This window comes from Miniopterus schreibersii, assembly GCF_964146895.1.
Source record: "Miniopterus schreibersii genome assembly, chromosome: 2".
Classification (NCBI taxonomy): domain Eukaryota; kingdom Metazoa; phylum Chordata; class Mammalia; order Chiroptera; family Miniopteridae; genus Miniopterus; species Miniopterus schreibersii.
The window spans coordinates 28,788,847-28,807,918 of record NC_138102.1 but is presented as its reverse complement, the minus strand read 5'-3'; the positions used below and the strand labels follow the sequence as shown (position 1 = coordinate 28,807,918).

At 37.1% G+C, this 19,072-nt stretch overlaps 1 protein-coding gene across 2 annotated transcripts in view; it reads left to right on the top strand.

The window, feature by feature from the left end:
* Nucleotides 1-19,072, top strand: part of MYO16 (myosin XVI) — a 474,768-nt gene that overhangs the window by 163,464 nt on the left and 292,232 nt on the right. For both annotated transcript variants that reach the window (XM_081128844.1, XM_081128843.1), the window contains exons 7-9: nucleotides 3,386-3,511; nucleotides 12,622-12,697; nucleotides 15,520-15,673. In XM_081128844.1, the coding sequence (XP_080984970.1) occupies nucleotides 3,386-3,511; nucleotides 12,622-12,697; nucleotides 15,520-15,673 (356 nt within the window). The remainder of the gene's footprint in view (nucleotides 1-3,385; nucleotides 3,512-12,621; nucleotides 12,698-15,519; nucleotides 15,674-19,072) is intronic.

Sequence of the window (19,072 nt, the reverse complement as noted above, 5' to 3'; positions counted from 1 at the left end):
CTCTGAAGAGAGATGGGCACGATTTCACTGCAGCTCTAAAAAGGTCACTCGCTCTGACTGCTGTAAGGGTGGACTGACTGCAAGAGAAGGGCGAAGCTGAGAGTTCCATGAGGAGACTCTTCCAGGAATGTAGGAAAGCGACGGTGTGGCTCGGCCAAGGGTGGGAGAAGTTGAGGCAGTGAGAAGTGGCTCATTTCAGCCAACATTAAAGGAAGACCCACTGGCATTTCCTGGTGGAACTGTGGTGTGAGAGAAAGAAGAGACTTCAAAAGGGCTCCGGGTATTGTTAGCTTGAGCAGCTGGAGTGACGAAGTTGGCATCAGTGACACAGAGAAGGCCGAAGACCGAGCTCAGTGCCGGAAAGACCAGAACCCTTCTGGAAATGTAGAGATAGAAGCGCCTCCTGGCCATCCCGGTGGAGCTGCTGAGCTCATGGTTGGGCCCTGCGTGGGAAATCCGGGAGGCGTCCAGGCTGGAGAAGCAGCTGTGGGAACGTTTGCGCTGTGGGATCCCGACAGGCCCTGGCTCTGGATGAAGTCACGAATTTGATGCAGGAGGAAAGGGGATTTGGGACTGTGTCTTGGAGCTTAGGAAAGAGAGGAAGTTCCAGAAAGAAGGTGAGAAGGAGCAATTCCCAAAGTAGGAGGAAAACCAAGAGAATGAGATGTCCTGGGAGCCCAGAGAAGAGAGTATGAAGAGGGGGACTCTTAGATACAGCTGAGGGGGGCCAGGGAAATGGGCATGGCAGATGACTGACTGTTGGATTTCGTCACATGGGGGCCATTGGTCTTCCTTTCTCGGGTAGCTTCAGTGAAGCGGGAGGGGGGCGTGTGTGTCAAAATCCAGCTTAGGGTGGGACATTAAACTAATCATTTGTCACATGGAATGCCCTAATGCCTAACACACAGTAGAAACCCAATAGAGCCTTTGTTTTTAAAAAAATCACTGTTAAATTACACTAACGTACACGCTTCAGTCACTGTGAATAAAAAAACCTGCCGTTGTTCAGTAGGAAAGCTATTGAAGTAATCAATACGGGGTAATAGATTGCTCTCATTTTTAACTATCTTCAGTTTTTACATTCCTTGTGACTTTTTTTTCTTTTTTTTATTGAATAGAGAGCATTGCTAAGAAACGTTCTGTAATAACAATCTCGTGGTGCTCATCTTTGGGCTTTTTACAAGAAAAGAAGCAATGAATGGAAAGGTAGAAAGTTATGCCTTGGAGATCAGAGTATTTAGCGAGTGAAAGTTGAGTTCGATTGTTAGGTCTAATTGGTTAGTCTGTTAGGCTCCTGACTGCCGGCTCTGGCACTGCCTTTGTGTAAGGCACGTGTGTATTGTGCTCTCCTGTCTACTGTCGGTGACAACGTAAGATGCGTTTGTCCTTAGACCGATTTCTGTGTCTGAGCTGGAATGTCAGTTGTGGTTCAAAATTAGACCTAATTTTCCACACTGTTAAATTGCTGTGCAAAAGAGATGAAATTATCAACAAAGGTTCAATGGGAATAAACTTCTCGTAAGATGCTTTTATGCTGTGTTTTTCTCTTCTTTTGGAATATACAATGAAATAATCAAATATATTATGGCCCTCTCTTAATTTACATTAATATTCTTTGTAAAAGAAAGTAAAAGCCTTAGAAAATGATCCAGTGCAAAATTAAAGCCATGTTATAGAGCATGTGGAAATTAGTTCCTGAATTTGAGTGTATATATATATATGCTCTTGGAAAATACTACTGTAATAATTAGCATATATTTCACAAAGATGCTGGCTGGTTCTTTACTGTTTTATCACAGAATTTGATGTCTCACATCTGGCCTTGAGATATACGGGTTTTTGGAAAAGAATTATTCATGAGATGTAAATATCATGCAATCTTATCTTTCTTTCCTTTTGTTATTTTGGGAGTTCTGGTTTGTCCCTTACATCTGGATGGAGACATAGCCAGTGCACGGGTTTTCTTGTCATTTTTAGGGAATGCAGCTCTTATGCCACAAACCGTAGCCTCAGTTTAGAGATTAGAATGTCCAGACCCATGTAATGATTAAAACTCTCAACTGGTATAAAGCCCGGGCTCACTGATCTTTTTAATGCCGCACTCCCCTTTAACCATATCGATAGTGTAGCCTCTGAGTCCCTTTCAGTATAATGTTTTTATATAATAAAAAATGGTGCATAGAATTACAAAGAACGCCAGTTATGTTGAAATATAGTAATCATAATATTGAAATTAAATTTGTTATACATAATGCTTGTGCTTCTTAATTAATACACTAAGTAACAGATCTAATAATTACCATGATTTCATAGTAGAGTTGAACATGGTTGATATTTTGAGATACCTGCTATGATAGTGATGTGATATGGATATCATTTCTTCTGATAATATCATGGCTGTGCTGCCTGTGTTTGTCATTGAAGAATTTGCTAAACTTTTAGGACTTAGAAGAAAATAAAACTAACCATTTTCCCACCCAAGGTTGCAACCCACCGAAATCTTCCTACAGACTCTGAATGGGCCTGTGAGCAAACCCAGGTGTTAAGGACCCTGATTTCAGTTAAATCTTGAACTTGTTCCCTGTGTAGGCCTTTGTCAGATGAGTTTTTCCTTTTCTTTTTCTTATAATTTTCTCTTAATTGTTACTATTATAAAATCAATTGTGTAGTTACTTAATAATGTAATGCAAATTAAGTTTGATGCTAGTTTATTACAAAGAAAGGCTGTGGCCTTAGAAACAGGAATCACCACTTCTGAAACCTTTGATTTTCTAAACCCTGATCTCATCACTGCAGTTCCTGAAGCCTTATTTCTAAACTTCAGGTTGCGTCGTGAAACTAAACTGGGAGAATGTTAAAATGACAGCTACACAATCATCTTAGAGCTTGTCAGGATTAATCCATCATTTCCGGTGTTCCTGTCCCATTTCTGTGTCATAAGCATCACAGTGATCACATTTCCTGTTGTTATTTGCATCTTTGAGTCCCTCTCCTGTAAACACCAAATGCAGAGCTGGAATTTTAGTGTTAGTCAGGACATGTTTGACTTCTGGGAGAGTAGTGGTAGTGTATTGAATTATTATATTTTGTATGTAAAATTATTCATGTTATAGTAGAAAGGACATTCGAGAGGGAAACAAGGGTTACATGAAAAGGTGTACATTGTCAGTCAGAAGGAAAATAATAATTGACTTGTAAGCCTTTTTCAAGGAATGATGACATCCACTTGTACCAAATAAATAAAATTATATATCTGTTCCTTTTATTAAGATCTCTGTAGTTTAGGTTCAATATTTTATTAAATTGTTCTCTTTAAACCACTAAATAAACTGTATTGATATTGCTACTTATTAAAGATAAATAACAAAACATCCCTTTGTTGCAGTTACATATGGCATGTGCCAGTGGCTACAAGGAGGTTGTATCTCTTCTCCTGGAGCATGGTGGAGACCTCAATGTAGCAGATAATCAGTACTGGACCCCGCTTCACTTGGCAGCAAAGTACGGCCAGGTAAATGATTTCCTGAGTTAGTTTTTACAAATTGTTTTATAATCAATGCATCATTTTATATTAATTTTATTTTATTTCATGTCATATAATTTAATTTTTAATGGTATCATCTTAATAAACAAATAGTTTTATGATTGAAAGAAAACATTTATTTCTAGAAGGATACATACTAACATATTTCCTTAGGACTGCGTACTGCATATCGTACTCAAAATTATTGGAGAAATAATCAAAACTTAGAAATATTCTTTATAAAATATACTTAATGCAATAATCTTAATACTATATAGCCCTTATAAGCTTACTGTTTCATGGGTCTGTAATAATTCTGTGTGTTTTCTACAGTTAGTAAATGTAAAGTAAAATTACATTTTGTATCTTATTTTTCTCTAAGTTATATTTCATTTTAATGAATGAATGAATGATGGGTAGCAAGGTTCTTTTTCTAATTGGTTTTTGGCTATAGCTAGGATAACTTGGGTTATATTGCACAAATTAAGTTTCACTAGGTGTCATTATATCATGAAGTAGAAGCAGATTCTAACTTTTAAATGGCTTACATGGGTGAATGTGACAGCGGCATTCATGATAGTTCATTGATATTAAAATCAGTTTATAAAAATGTGTATATTTCATTAGAGAAAGTCTTAGGAGTAATAGTATGAAAAATAACTCAGTTTTACATATGTATGGAGATTTAAGCTAAATTTGTTGATTTCCAAACATTAGTTTGGGATAACAATTATACTCATTGAATATTAGTGAAATCCCTTAGATTCTAACCAGTTTGCAAAATACTTATCATAACATTTGAGTAATGCAATTGTTGAAAGAATTGAAAGCATTGGAATTTCAGGCATTCTAGAAAATCACCTTACTTAGGAAAGGTCTTCAAATTAATAAAAATATTCTTTACTTTGACATTTTCCATAGAAAAAGATTTAACCATTTAGTAAATATTTTTATCAGACTATTAAACTTCAGATTGTGTTTTTAGCAAGTGAGTGTGTGTGTAAGTGAATGGATGGGGTTAGGAGCTGAGGTTGCAGGTAGCTGAAGTCATTGGCCTCAGGTCCAGGTTCCCCAGGCCCCACTCAACTAGACCAGGACCTGGATGCTAAACCTAAACAGGGCGACTGCTGGCTAAAGTATTGGAGGATTAATACCTCAGCACTTCACTTCTAGTACAACAGCAGCTTGCAATACACTGGGTGAGAGGTTTTGCCATTAGTTCAAAATAGAGAAGCAAACATAAGAAAGCACTGTTTCCTAGAACACAAACTTTTGGCCTGAGCTGAAGAAATGGTAATCAGTATATTATCAAAATGTGCCCATTATAGTCAGGAATTGCTTCTGGAAGGAGCTAAACCTGGAAGTGAGCAATTGCTTGGTAAAATGTAAACCACTACCCCAACTTGAAAAAATCAAAGCTTTCATTTTACCCAATTTTTCACTTTTGATTGGAATTTTAGATTTTGGATCAATACCATTTAAAAAAGCAACAAAGTGGTTCCCTTTAACCCCTTTTATGAGGTAATAAGCTCTGGGGGACTAGGACCAGATTTTAATACATATTTTTTTAAAAAAACATCATGGACTAAGCATGTCACTATTTCTCTTATTAGAAATTTAACAATTTTTATCAGAACCCAGTGTGCAGATTTTGTTTTATTTGGTTGCAGGTTCAATGAAATATTTGCTATGAATTGGTATATGTTTGTATTTTTAAGTTCTGTGATGTCCATTTGATTCTTTCTTATAACATCTATGTTTTCAATGAGATTTTCTGTTGTTTTAGTTGTTTCAAGAGAGTTTCTAATTACTTGTTGAGGCATTCTTATGATGACTGCTTTAAACTCATCAGCAAATAATTCTAGCGGGATTCATCTTGCTATTGATGTCAGTTAATAATTTTTTCTTATTCAAGATATAATCTTTTGACCTTGGTATGATGAGTGGTTTATCTTGGACATTTTGACTATTATGTTAAGAGAATCTTGCTTTTATATAAACCTCCTATTTTAGCCAGTAGCCGTCCTGCTTAGGTGTAGCATCCAGGTTCTGATCTACTTGAGTGGGCTGTTAGTTCCAATGACAGTTGAATTTTCAGACCCTTTGAGGTGCTATTTTGGAATCATTTGTTTGTTTTATGCCCAGGGGCTCCCACTGGTTCCTGCTGGTGCCTCCCCCCCACTAAGGGATGAAATGGGTTTCCCCAACGCAGGCTACCCCTTGTCTCTCATTGGGGTAGGGGAATTTCCATGGGGTCAAAAGGACTTTCAGATTTGGAGCTTATTGGGACATGCTCCTTCTTGCAAGTGACCCTCCCAGCCTCTCATTTCTTGTGGAAGGAAATTGTCTCTCTTGGCACTTAATGTTAGTGGGGTCATGGTTTGGACTCACCTGATACTGTCAGAGGAATATGGTTTGAATGGAGGTGGGATGCATCTATCTGGGTCCCTTTTTGTCGCTAGGCTGGGGTGGGAAACATCCTGGCTGGAGATGCCTTCTTCTACTGGATGTTAGGATGTAGGTTGTCCTGCCTGTGATTCCTCCCTTCTTGTGGTCCTTAACCAGTTCCACTTTTCAGAGTTCTTCCTAGGTTGGTTGTTATTTCCAGGGCTTATTGGTGTAATTGGCAGAGAGGACCAAGAAGAAACCAGTCTAAGTAGATGTGTTTTAAAACAACTGTATTTGTTTTGAAAAATACTTATTTCTGAAAGCCTTGTAAAGCTTAGTAAAGTGTGATGAAAAGACATTAACTATGGTTATTTTCACATGAAACCCACCTGGGGAGGCAGAGTAGGAATTAACATGCATTCACAAAATTGTTTTATTGTTGCCATCTTCGGATCAGCATGTTGAGCATGATTACATGTGACCAATTTTTCCTGACTCACATTTTGCAGGATCATCTAGATATGTCCATTTTACATCCAAGGAGCTATACTAATTAAGGCAGAAAGGAGTAGTGGCTATCAGAGATGTTATCCCTCAGGTCATCAGATGAAGCTACCCATCCTTTGCTCCAAAATTCAGAGACAATTTCAGGGGTCTAGAGTCCTCCATGAAAACAAGGCACAGTCCTTCCAGGGGCTCATAAGAAACCCTACTCTGCAGAAGTAGAAACTTTTATCCAAGAAAATACATTTTAAAGGGCCTGTATTAGAGCTTTATTATATGGTAAGTGTTAAAAGACAAAAAACACAGTCAGATAAAATTTGTGTCTTGGAGAGAGACATGTTTCATATAACCATGACCAAAGATTAAGGAATATATTAAACTAATAAAGCAGGTTAGCTATATAGTAAAAATACTTTCAACTGGTTTTAGTGATGAAAGTAGATTTTTAAAAATGTTATTTTACTCCATTATGTTTAACCATAAATATCATTGAATGATTAACATATATGTTGGATGTGGTACCTGCCAGGCCTCAGTGATATAAGGAATGTAAGCCCAATTAAATTGCTGATTCCTTCTTAAAACTTCCTGAAGTTTCCTGTCATATCAAAGTCATAAGGTAGAAGAATCAGTGATTAATCAAAAGGAGAGAATTAGTGGATATTAGTACTCTCACCCCACTTACCTGTCACATTCAAAAAACTTCCCAAACTTTGGGTTTTCTTTTGTTTTTCAATTACATTTACATTCAACATTATTTTGTATTTTTTTCAGGTGTACAGTACAATGGTTAGACAATCATATACTTTACAAAATGTTTCCCCTGATATTTCCAGTACCCACCTGGCACCATGCATAATTATTACAGTATTATTGACTATATTTCCTATGCTGTACTTTACATCCCCATGACTATTTTATAACTACCAATCTGTCCTTTCAATCCCTTCACCTCTTTCACCCAATCCCTGCAACTCCCCTCTCATCTGGCAAACATCAGTCTGTTCTCTGTATTTATGAGTCTGTTTCTGTTTTGTTTGTTCACTTATATTGTTCTTTAGATTTTACATATAAGTGAAATCATATGGTATTTATCTTTTTCTGACTGACTTATTTCACTCAGCACAATACCCACTAGGTCTGTCTATGCTGTCACAAATGGTTAAGATCTCTCTGAACTTTGGGTTTTCTAAATCTACATTTTCAGCCTAGAGAAACATAGTCTTGAACTTACATGGGAAATTATGATTCAAAAGGGGCATTTGCTTTGCAAATACAGAGTAATTAAGATTGATGTTTTTATTACATCTCCAGTGTGCCAGCTACATTTACAACACTCATCATTTATTAATGTCAGGTGAATAAGAAACTTTCCAATGGCTTTATTTTTTTCAAACCCAGCTGCAAAATGTTTGTCCCCAAATTTTAGAAACCATTATTTCTCACTTTTTAAATTTTTAAAAAAATATATCTTTATTGATTTCAGGGAGAGGGAGAAAGAGATAGAAACATCAATGATGAGAGGGTCATTGACCGTCTGCCTCCTGCACGCCCCCTGCTGGGGATGGAGCCCGCAACCCGGGCATGTGCCCTGACCGGGAATCAAACCACCATCTCCTGGATCCTAGGTCGACGCTCAACCGCTGAGCCATGCCGGCCAGGCTATTTCTCACTTTTTTCAGATTTCCTATTCTTTCTTCTATGTTCCAGACACTCCCCCCACACAAACACACCTATATTTGAATCTGCCCAGTGAAATGGTTAAGCCAGCTGTGTTTTGAGAACTTCCTTGGCCTCCTCACTGGCTCTGAGTACCAGGTACCACTTGCTGGCCATTTGAACCTAATAAGCCTTAATTCTTCTTCTTCCACAGAGCCTAGCCCCCCGGGTCTTCAATTAATGAGAACCATCAATGCATCTGTTGACAGGAGAATTTTTACATAGCTCAGAAGATTGTTGAGAATAAGGAAGGCAAATGCATCCCTGAAGCCTCAAAGGGCATGTGTCCTAGTCCATTGATCCAGCCGCTAGATTTGTACGATAGGTGTCGAACATAATGTCTTCTAGAAATGGCCATTTCTAGTGTGCAAATGAGGCAGGATTTTAAGACCATTTCAACCTTTATCTCTGCTTCTCTAGAAAATGGCTAGCCATTACTTCATTATTTTCTAAATCCTTGTATATTTTAGTAGGAAGGATAGGATCTGAAGATTATATATGTCTTTTCCATTTTGCTCCATTAAACCTACTGGAATGGGGTCTCCACCAGAATGTAAGCTCCAAAACAGTGGGGACATGATTTGTGTGGCCCACTGAGCCATCCCTGTGTCCAGAAGAGTAACGGGAGGAATCGAATGGACAAATCAGCCAGCCAAGAACTAGGAGCAAAGTTCTAATGCGGAAGGTAGAGTGAGGATTTAATGTTAGGGTATATGACACCAGAACCAAAATGTTCTTCCTCAATTCAAACTACAAAAATAACTAAGAGGTTTATGTTAATAGAAGATTTTGAGTAAATTGTATCTTGATTATTTTGTCAAAATATACCATGTGATACCTAGAATTATTGCAAAAATTCTTTACCCATAAAATACAACTTATTATTCGTTTTGGAAATGGCATTTAAGAAACTAGTTTTATTTAAATATCAATTTATATGCATGGGAGAGATATAGCTCTCTAAAGACATTTACTGTAAATAAGTGCATCTCAATAAAAAAAAACTTGAGAAATGCTAACATTTTCGAAAGAGTCATGGCATTTTTAGAGACATTCACAGCAGTTTCACTTTCCTATAAATATCTTATGAATATAAATACCTTTTTGGAGAAGGTAGTTTATAATTTATAACAGTATTTACAGTATTTATTATTGACATTTGTACTGGGTGGCATATGTATTTTAAACTTCCCTTTTTACATACATTAACTTTTCCATTGAGAACAAAAAAAAAATGCCTGTTCTCTAAAAATGAGAACTAGGTAAGTTATATGAGCAACAATTCTTTCATGAGTTGTACATAAGATAAAATTTGATTCTAGCCTTGTACATATTTTCCTGTTTATAAAGCATTGGCAATATTACAACAAGAAACATGAAAATAATTGTAAAATGCTGAAATCTAAATATCCTTCCTTTCAAAAGTATTTTGCATCACACAACCCATATATCTTGATGTTCAAAGGAGTAATTTGTATTCTCAAACACATTCTTACCCCAGTACTTAAGAACTGAGATATATTTAGAGGTCTTTTTTGCTTCAGATGTTTTGTGTTTGCTTTGGAAAAAAATAAAAACACTGTCTGGTTTTCCTCCTATCCCTCTGAGCACCCAGTATTGGTAAGCTCAGTGCTCTATCCTAGGTTCCCTCTCTTCTCAATACTTGTATGTCTTTAGGAGCCTCCCCTCCTACAGCTTCAAATACTCTGCATGCTCATGACGCCCAGAGCCTCCCCTCCTCTTGTTTCTCTACCAGGTTCCCAACCCCAGAGGCCCAGTGCCCAGAGGGTAACCCCTATCAACCTGCCTTCAAACTCAGTTTGTGTAGAGAGAATTAGAACCTTTTTCCCATTCCCAATCTGTTGCCCTTCTTCGTTTCATCATTTATTGGGCATTATTCTTTCCCTACCTCTCCTCTCCACCCAAGTCTAATAGACCCCTGAGCCCCAAAGCTCTTACCTAGCAAATGGGTACGAGCTATTGGAGCTATAACCGTGACCAGTTAATCTGTGTGTCCGCACAGTCTCTCCCCCCACCCAGTGCTGCAGCGTCTCCACATCAGGATTAAGCCGCCCGCCTCCTAGCAGAGCTCCCTGCGCCTTCCCCACTCCATTCTAAATGCAAAAATAATCAGACTAACTCAACACAACACCCTTCCCACGGCTGGTGACATGAAGTGCCCGCTCTGTAGCATAGTTCAGAGCCCCCTGTGCCTGGGATTCTGCTTAACTCTCCAGCTCTGGTTCTCCTGCTTCCTCCCAACAGGCGAGAGCACGTAGCCGTACTGGACTTCTCTGTTTCTGGAATATGCCACCATGTACATCCTTCTCATGTTCTTTGCTCTTCCTGAAAGCGTTGAGCAGTCATATCTGACTTAACCTTGAAGGACTACACTGAGATGTTACTTAACACCAAGATGTTACTTTACTAGCTGTCGTTTCTAATTTCCTAAATTCCTGTGAAACGGGTCCCCCCATGCACCCTGTGTAGCACCTTGTGTCATTGGTGTCCCATCACTTATCACAGCGTGTTGGAATTATCTCATGTGTTCATATCACCCTCTCTCTAGTTTGCAAGAACTTAAGTGCAGGTATGGTGTGTATTTCTTTATCAGCACAGGGCTGGACACTACTCAGTTACCATTTATTAATGAGAGAGTTGATGAATGTCCTAGTTTAGCAGATGCTTGTCTTTCTCAGTGGCGGATCACTGAATAAATGTGTGAAGAGTGGGTGAGTGAATATAAAACCTGAAACTGGTTGGCCAGTGGAAGAAATCCTTTTGGAGATATCCAGGAGATACTTGGGCATGTGCAAGATATTGGGTAGGTCTGGAAAGAGAGATTTGTAATAGAGTACTCAGAGAATCTTGCAAAATGGAAAGGGAGTTCAACTTAGCACAAAATATTATGGGCAATATTGTATCTAATAGTGTGAAAAGGTTTATCAGAGGAGTCTGGGGTGGAGTGGACGTAGGAGAATGACACTGCTGCATGGAAGTAAAGGAGGAGCGTTTCCTGAAAGAATCAGGACAGTCGTGCAGAGTACTTGTGGGATTAGAAAGCATGTATTTGAGGGATGAAAGAAGAACTATTTGATTAAGAAATCACAGTTAGGATTAAAAATAGAGTTCATATTAAGGATCTATCTGACATTTTTATATTTTTAGGTCTGAAGTTCTTCAGATGGTTCTGAGTTAGATGCATTTAGTCATTACAATGTAGAGAATGTACTGGTGAGCATAAGATACACAAATTCTGAATTTTCCACTGACCTTTAACATCATAATTTCTCTTTATTAAATTAAGTGAAACAATCTCTTTTAGCTTCTGAACTAGGAATTTGATTATCTCCAAACTCATTGACATTTTTGAAACTTTTTAGAGGTAATTGAAGTAACCACCAAGGATTAATTCTGCTCAGCTTCTCCCAACTGAAGTACAACTGTCAATGGAATGAGTAAAAGTCTATATTTAGTAATTTGTATAATTTTAAATTTTAGCTTTAACACATTTTTTACTAGCTATGCAGTGTTTTCTTTCACATACCACCTCCCCCCCCCCCCCCCCACACACACACACAGTGTCAGTCACCTTAACCTTTGATAGTTTTGGTGATTACAGTAGTTTGCTTTACATAGTTTCAGTCACCCATGGTCAACCACAGAAGAGTATATTCACCAGGATTTATTTTTATAAATGTCACAAAAAGATGAAATTAAGCAATTGTTGTTTAGGGATACGTCTGTATATAAGGTCTAAACATATCAAGAAAACATAGTAATGGGTAATCCAAAATTCGTGGTGGTGGTCAACTCTGGGAAGTAGGAAGAGGGACAAGTTTTAGGAGGAACACACAAAAACATCATTAATGACATATTTAACATTTGAGTGCACTGGAATTTATTTCATTATTGCTCTTTCAATGGTACACATACATTATATGTACACCCTGTTGCTATATTTTATAATAATTTTAAAATAATGTGTTAATCTCTCATCAAGTTGCTTAATTCTTATAACTTGAGATTAAGTTTTTCTAATTCTCCAATGAGACTTTAGGTTTGTATTGCCCACAGTGCTGTAATATATAGACAGTACCAATAAGTGAGACCCATGAATTGCTGAATTAAAAGAACAAACATGTGATAACATATAATTCTTCCCAGAAGAGATGTCCTACAAACAACCTAAGAAGTGTTAAGTGCACTTTTTCAAATCCTTAGCGATTTATCTGATTTATCTCCCATTTGATAAGTGGTGTTTGGTTTGAGTTCGTTAATTGCTGAAATAATGTGTATGTGTGTTATTTTTACAAAGGCACAGGAAACAGAGAATGTAAGAAACATTTAGCATGGTAGGTTATGCTAATGCATTCTCATTTCTCCAACCTTAAGTGCCCCTGGAGGCCATGACTGTGTATTATTTACTGATGAGTCTTCAGTATCCAGCATGATGTTTCCTATTTCAATTACCTCTAATGTTTCAGACAAACCTGGTGAAACTTCTTTTGATGCATCAGGCAAATCCAAACCTCCTGAACTGCAATGAGGAGAAGGCCTCAGGTAGGTTATGAGTATCCTGGGACCCCTGAGCAGTCACTATTTCCTTCCTGTCATATATGTAAGTTATTTATCTATTGTGAGTAGATCTAGGTAATGAGAGTCAACCTCGCCTGAAAAGCTCTGTGAAAACCATCCCAATATAACATGATTCATAATTCAGATGCACTGCTCCAGGACAAGAGGCATTAGAGAGCAGTTAAGTTTATGGGTTCCTGTGTACTTCATTACAGTTTGCTTTTCAGGCTTTAAACTTATAGAGCGGTGATTCCTGCACTTTAAAATATTTTCTTACTGTTGTTTTAACGAGTTTCTCATCACAGTTAATACATGGTTTTTCATTAGGGCATTTTTAAATAGTAATAGTATTTTTTCTGCACAGATATTTATACTGCAAGAAGTAGAGGCTAATATTCTAAAGATAATTTAAAAGTTTGAAAATCTTAATTTAATATTACTTATTTTAAATAAACATTTTTTTGAACAATTCTAGAGGTATTTTTAAATCCTCACCCTAGGATATCGTTTTTAAGTTTTTATTATTTTTTATTGATTTTTAAAGAAAAGAAGGAGGGTGGAAAGAAAAAGAGAGAAAGAAAGAGAAAGAAACATCTCTGTGAGAGAGAAACATTGATTGCCTGCCTGCATAACTGCCCCGACTGGGGATTGAACCCGTAACCTTTTTGGCATACAGGACAATTCTCCAACCAAATGAACCACCTGGCCAGGGCTAGAGTTCTTTTTACCAGTGTTCTTTTATGTATTCAGATATTATGTATTTTAAAAATAAATGTCACAGTCATCTTTTGGCTTTTAGAAAATTTGACAAAAACGTTACTATTCATAAATTATTTTGGTAACAAAAAGAAAAGTCTAGCGTAAGTAACAAAATAATATAAAAATTTTGAAGGTAGTAATTGATCTGAATAATTTATATCTATTTTACTTTTCTTGTTGTAACTACTGACTTGAGATTTCTTATTTGATAGGCTTTTGGGAAGGAGTATGATTACCTGATAAACCTCTAGTTTAAGGCAGGATGAGCGATTTGCTCTATTTCTTAGTGTATTGGAATTAAGTATCATTGTTGAGTGTTCTTTCATCTTCTCTACTGAAATAAACTGACAATTTAACAAACAGAACTATGATAGCTTGATAGTCACAAACTTTAGAAAAGGCTAATATTAATAATGATAGTGTAATAATTTTAACATGAACTAAAGCTTGTCTAATGGTAAATATTAAAGGAACAAATATGAATTAATAGTTTTTTTCTTTGTTTTTTTTTAACAAATATAAAATATAAGTCATACCCTCTGTTAACTCTATCCTGGTTCTAAAAGATCACGTGTTTCAAGTTCATATCCCTGGCTTCTTGCCCAGAGAAGGGAACATATGATTGATCCTTACCTGCATAGACTCCCATCTTTCACACTTTCACCCTAATGTCAGCTGTACCAAATGGACATACAAGCTAATTGACAATCCTAGAGCCCTAGGGAATCACTAAACTTCTGGTCTAGACTCAGCCTGGTCACCTCAGGCATAGTGTGTGATTACAGAAAATTTTGCCCATGTTGGTCATGCCGTGTCTACCATCAGCATAATCCCTTTTCTGGGCCATGGTGGTCATGAGAGACACGGTGATGTGACTATAGTAGACCCTCAATAACCACTTGCTGATTGAACGAAAATACTTCTCTTACACACAAGGGACAAAGAGCTATAATGCAGTGAGATGTTTCAAGTAAATGCAGGATATCCCAGCATCTTACCCAAGAGCAAGAAGAATGAACCAGATAAAACACTAGTGCAGAGAACAGGAACTTGACACCCGTTTTATGACTGAGCAAATGAAAATTATCACAGTACTATATTATATTCTTGCTATTTTGTGTTTCTTAAACTTGGAATGGACACATAAAAATTATCTGGAGCAATTCAGGGTGTAGCTGTTAGGCGAGGCAGAAATAATCTCCCCAGGCAAGGAACCTGAACTGTTTCCTATTCATTACGTGATTATGATTTAATCTAAAGCAAATGATGATAAAGTCATGGCATAAATACCTTCCTGTGGCGGCTGAATGACTGCATCCAGCCCATAAAGCCACATAAGTCAGATTTATAGACAAAGGTGCATGCAGTTTAGTTATGAGGGTTGAAAAGGAGCAGGCGACTCCTTTTGGTTCCCAATGTGAATTTTTCTTCAGGATTTATTGATTTCAAGCATCATTTGTTAATAAGTGTAAGTTTGATGAATGCCCATCTCTGTTGCTGTCCAGATATGTTGAGATGTCACTGTTAATATACTTTATAAGGAACTATAATAATTCATATTTTAGATTGAGAGGCTAGACCCACTTTTTGATAACACAGCTGAGTATTTATTTGTACTATGCATTGAGTAAAGTGTTTTAGAAAGCTTGCTATGTGTTTTATAGTAGCCCAGCCATTCTGAATGTATAACTATTTTTCTCATTATGGTTCCTATTCACCAAGACGAAGGAAGAGTTTTACTGAAAATAAAATGACATTAAGTTCTCTCAAGCTCAGCTTCTCAGCGATTTACATTTTCACTTGTCACCACTCGGTGAAAACTATTTTTATATTTTTTCATTTCATTTGCAATTAAACATGTCACTAATATGAAAAAGACAGTCTTTTTAAATAGCAGTACTACAATTTTATTCTTACCGTAAACTTTTCATGTTTTAATTTTTGCCACGTGTGCTGATAAAGTTTAGCATTTTCAGAAGTATTGAAAGTAAAGAGTTTTCTGTGGTCTCCCCACTCCCTTTAGCTGATTTTCTTATTGTTTCGCGTAGATCTCGCTGCCTCTGAGTTTATTGAGGAAATGCTGCTGAAGGCCGAAACTGCTTGGGAAGAGAAGATGAAGGAGCCTTTATCTGCGCCTCCCCTAGCGCAAGAGGAGCCCTACGAGGAGATCCTGCACGACCTGCCGGCGCTTCCCAGTAAGCTGTAAGTGCCTTTCCACCACGAGCAAGTCACAGACCTGGCTCTCTTCTCGCTGAATTAGCCTCATTTGTCTTCCCTTTAGCCACCAGTCATTTTACAGTCAATATTAAGTCTGTCTCTCAACTAAAAGTTAGAGAATTGAAGCTACATGTCAGTATATTTATCAAAAAATACTTGTTGACAATGATGAGTTTAGCATACTCTTATGAAAACCCCCTGATTTTAAAAGCATTACTATTTAGATATATTTGTCCCCACATGATAAAGTTAATATTTTAAACACACTCTGTATTTTTAGCCAAACTGGTATGTAAGGTTTCCAATGACTGTCATAATGGCTAAATACTTTTAAGTTTTTTTAACTCTGAAAAAAATTGGCTAGTTTAAGGATAACAAACTAAGTACACTTGTAAATATTATTTTATAATGCATTAGTTTGACACATTTTATCTGATGTTTATTGTCTTCATTTTACTTTTTAAAAACACCTAAATTTTTATTACGTATATGAACTTGCTTTCATTCTTCAAGGATATATTCTTTTATCTGTGGAACTGGATGTCTTGGTTCAGTTAGAATTTACCACATTTTTTCTCATTGTCTTTATATGAACCAGGAGCAAATAGACATGATGAAATAACAACTAAGTATTACAGTGTTTTAATGCAGAAAAGTTAACTTTCTACAATCTACTCTTTTAGGTCTTATTTTAGCATGAAAAGGAAAAATATGGACACTTGAAACTTCCCCCATGAACAAACTCACAAACATTATAATGGGCAAAACATTCTCTAAAGCTGATAAATGTGTGTATTGTTGAGAAGAAAAATAATGCTTGTTGGTGTTAGTTTATTTTGATCTCACCATAGTGATTGATTTAGACAACACATTTACTGAAATGTCTTGGGACATTTTCAACATGCCATTCTTTTGATAGAGAACATACAGGGTGGAGCAAAAGTAGATTTATAGTGTGAGTATATGAAAGAGTTTATTCTTGTATTATTATGTATTATTATATTATTTTCCAAATGAAAAACTGTAGGCCTACTTTTGTCCCACCCTGTATATGAAGTGTGTCAGATAATTTACATGATTAACAGGAGATATAAATGGATTTTTAAAAAATCTCTTATACATCATTTACAAAGCAGTATTTCTTCACAAAGCAGTTGTTTGAGTCTGTGGTTCAGACAGGGTATTTGGGGACAGTTTGCATTTTCTGCTCTCTCCTCTCCTGGGCATTGCTGCAGTTTTCTGCAGACCCTTTCAGTCTGTTCAAATGCTATTATTCCATGAAAATACAAATTTCATTCATTTAAATCAATTGAATTCTTAAAGGCTTTAATTCCTGAATTTTAAATATGAAGCTTGGTCTTCATCTGTTTCCAGAAATCCCTCTACTTTAGGAGGCAAGGGAGAAATTAAAACAGAACAACACAAAATCCTAGGAAGAAAGGGACAGAGCATGTAGGGACTGAAACATTGGTCAGTCTTCCTGTGCTCCAGGCAGGGGCAAGCCTTCCACTGCACGGCATTGCTTCTTTAGCTTCATGATTTTGCCTAAGAAAGAACAGGGCATATTCAGTATGAGAAGCGTAGAATTAGGAAGACCTTTAAAAGCCTTCTCCTCTTCTCTATATAATCTATTTTTTTCAGTAAATCTTTCCTTTCTCACTTTTTATCTCTCGCCCTCATTCTGAAAACTTATCATGTATTACCTCATCTGAATTGTGGTTCTTCATCAGTTTTAACCCAAAATTGATTTCAGAGAGAGGAAGGGAGAGGGAGAGAGAGAAACATCAATGATGAGAGAGTCATTGATCGGCTGCTTCCTGCACGCCTCCCGCTGGGGATCAAGCCCGCAACCTGAGCATGTGCCCTGACCTGAATCGAGCCCTGATTCCAGGTCTATACGTCAAGGTTCAAGCACTAAGCCATGCTGGCTGGCCTCCAGAATATATTTTGCTAAAAATTTAAGAAAGAATTGCATGGTTTACTCATTCTAATATTTCAGCATAAGAGTCAAATTTTCTTTCCACTGTCAACTAATATTCATTTTGTCTGACAAATCATGAGTTAGCCAGGATAAGAATGCCCCTTCTGCTGTGTCCCACTGTGGGTAGTAAATGCCTTTCTTTGTTTCAATATATAATTAATAGGAAATTCCTACACTATCAGATTATTCCATATTTCATGTTTCCTAAGCTCTCTTCTATCCAATGAACATTATTAAGATCTTTGTTTGTTGCCCGACTTTCAAGTTCATGTCTCAAATGAGCAGCTTAGATTTAACTCCAAAGGTCCTTCCATGTATAATATTCTCTGTCTGGTCTCTATCTGTAAAGTTTTCGGTTTCCTCTCTCTGCTTTAAATTTACAACAGCTTCTCATACTTGACTCTGCTGTTCCCCACTGCATTCTTTCCTTCCTGCTGACTGCGTGCCTCCTCTCTGCGCTGTCTTTTCTGTCCTTAGATATATATCTCAGTGCCTCATTTGCTGTTATTGCTGCTGCTGAATAGGCCCTTTGGTGTTTGAATGTGGAAATGCTCTCCCAGCGTTTTTAGTCACTGGGAAGTTCTGATATGTGCCAACTTTTGTTTCTAATATGCTATTTCATGGAATCCTTGAGTTGGAAGCCACAAAAATTCTGCACAATGCCCAAATACAGGAGCTTACTAAACTATTGTGGGTTTTCATTTATTAATAATAACAGTAATGATAACTTACCATAACAACAAAAAAAGCTCTTTGTTGTACAGTTAGAAGGTGTCAGGATTTGTACAAAGTGGTTTACATGAATGTCATTTCATCTAAAAGTACTTTCTATCACCATCCTTATTTTTACATGCCTGTCTGATACACAGACTTTAGGTACTTGACTCGTAACACACAAATATACTCAATCTTACATTATTTCAGGGAGTAGGTCAATCTTATTTGTGATTCTAAAACTTTTGACTTGGCTTTAAAGAGGAAATTGTTGATCTGAGTTTCACTGCTGTGGTCACTCAGCTTTAGATATGACACATTGTCAGTGAGTGTTTAGGATGAGTGTTTAATATGACAACTTCAGAAGACAGTCTGTAATCAGGGAGAGATTTCCCTTACTGGGCTCTGCACTTGCTGGCTCTGTGTCTTGGGTAATTGAATGAAACTCTTTGCCACAGTTTTCCTCAAGTATAAAATGTGGGTGATGTATAATAAAGAATTTTGCCAGGCCTTTATTCCTGCCTCCTGAGAGAGGAGACTCTTAACGCCTCAGAAATCCCAAGTGTTTTTATTACTCAGAAGTCCCTTGGATCATATTTACATTTATACTAACAAGGTGATTCAAGGATGGGGCTGGTCGCACCAGAAAATCCAATGATGTGATTAAAAGACTGGGGCGCTGAGCCAGC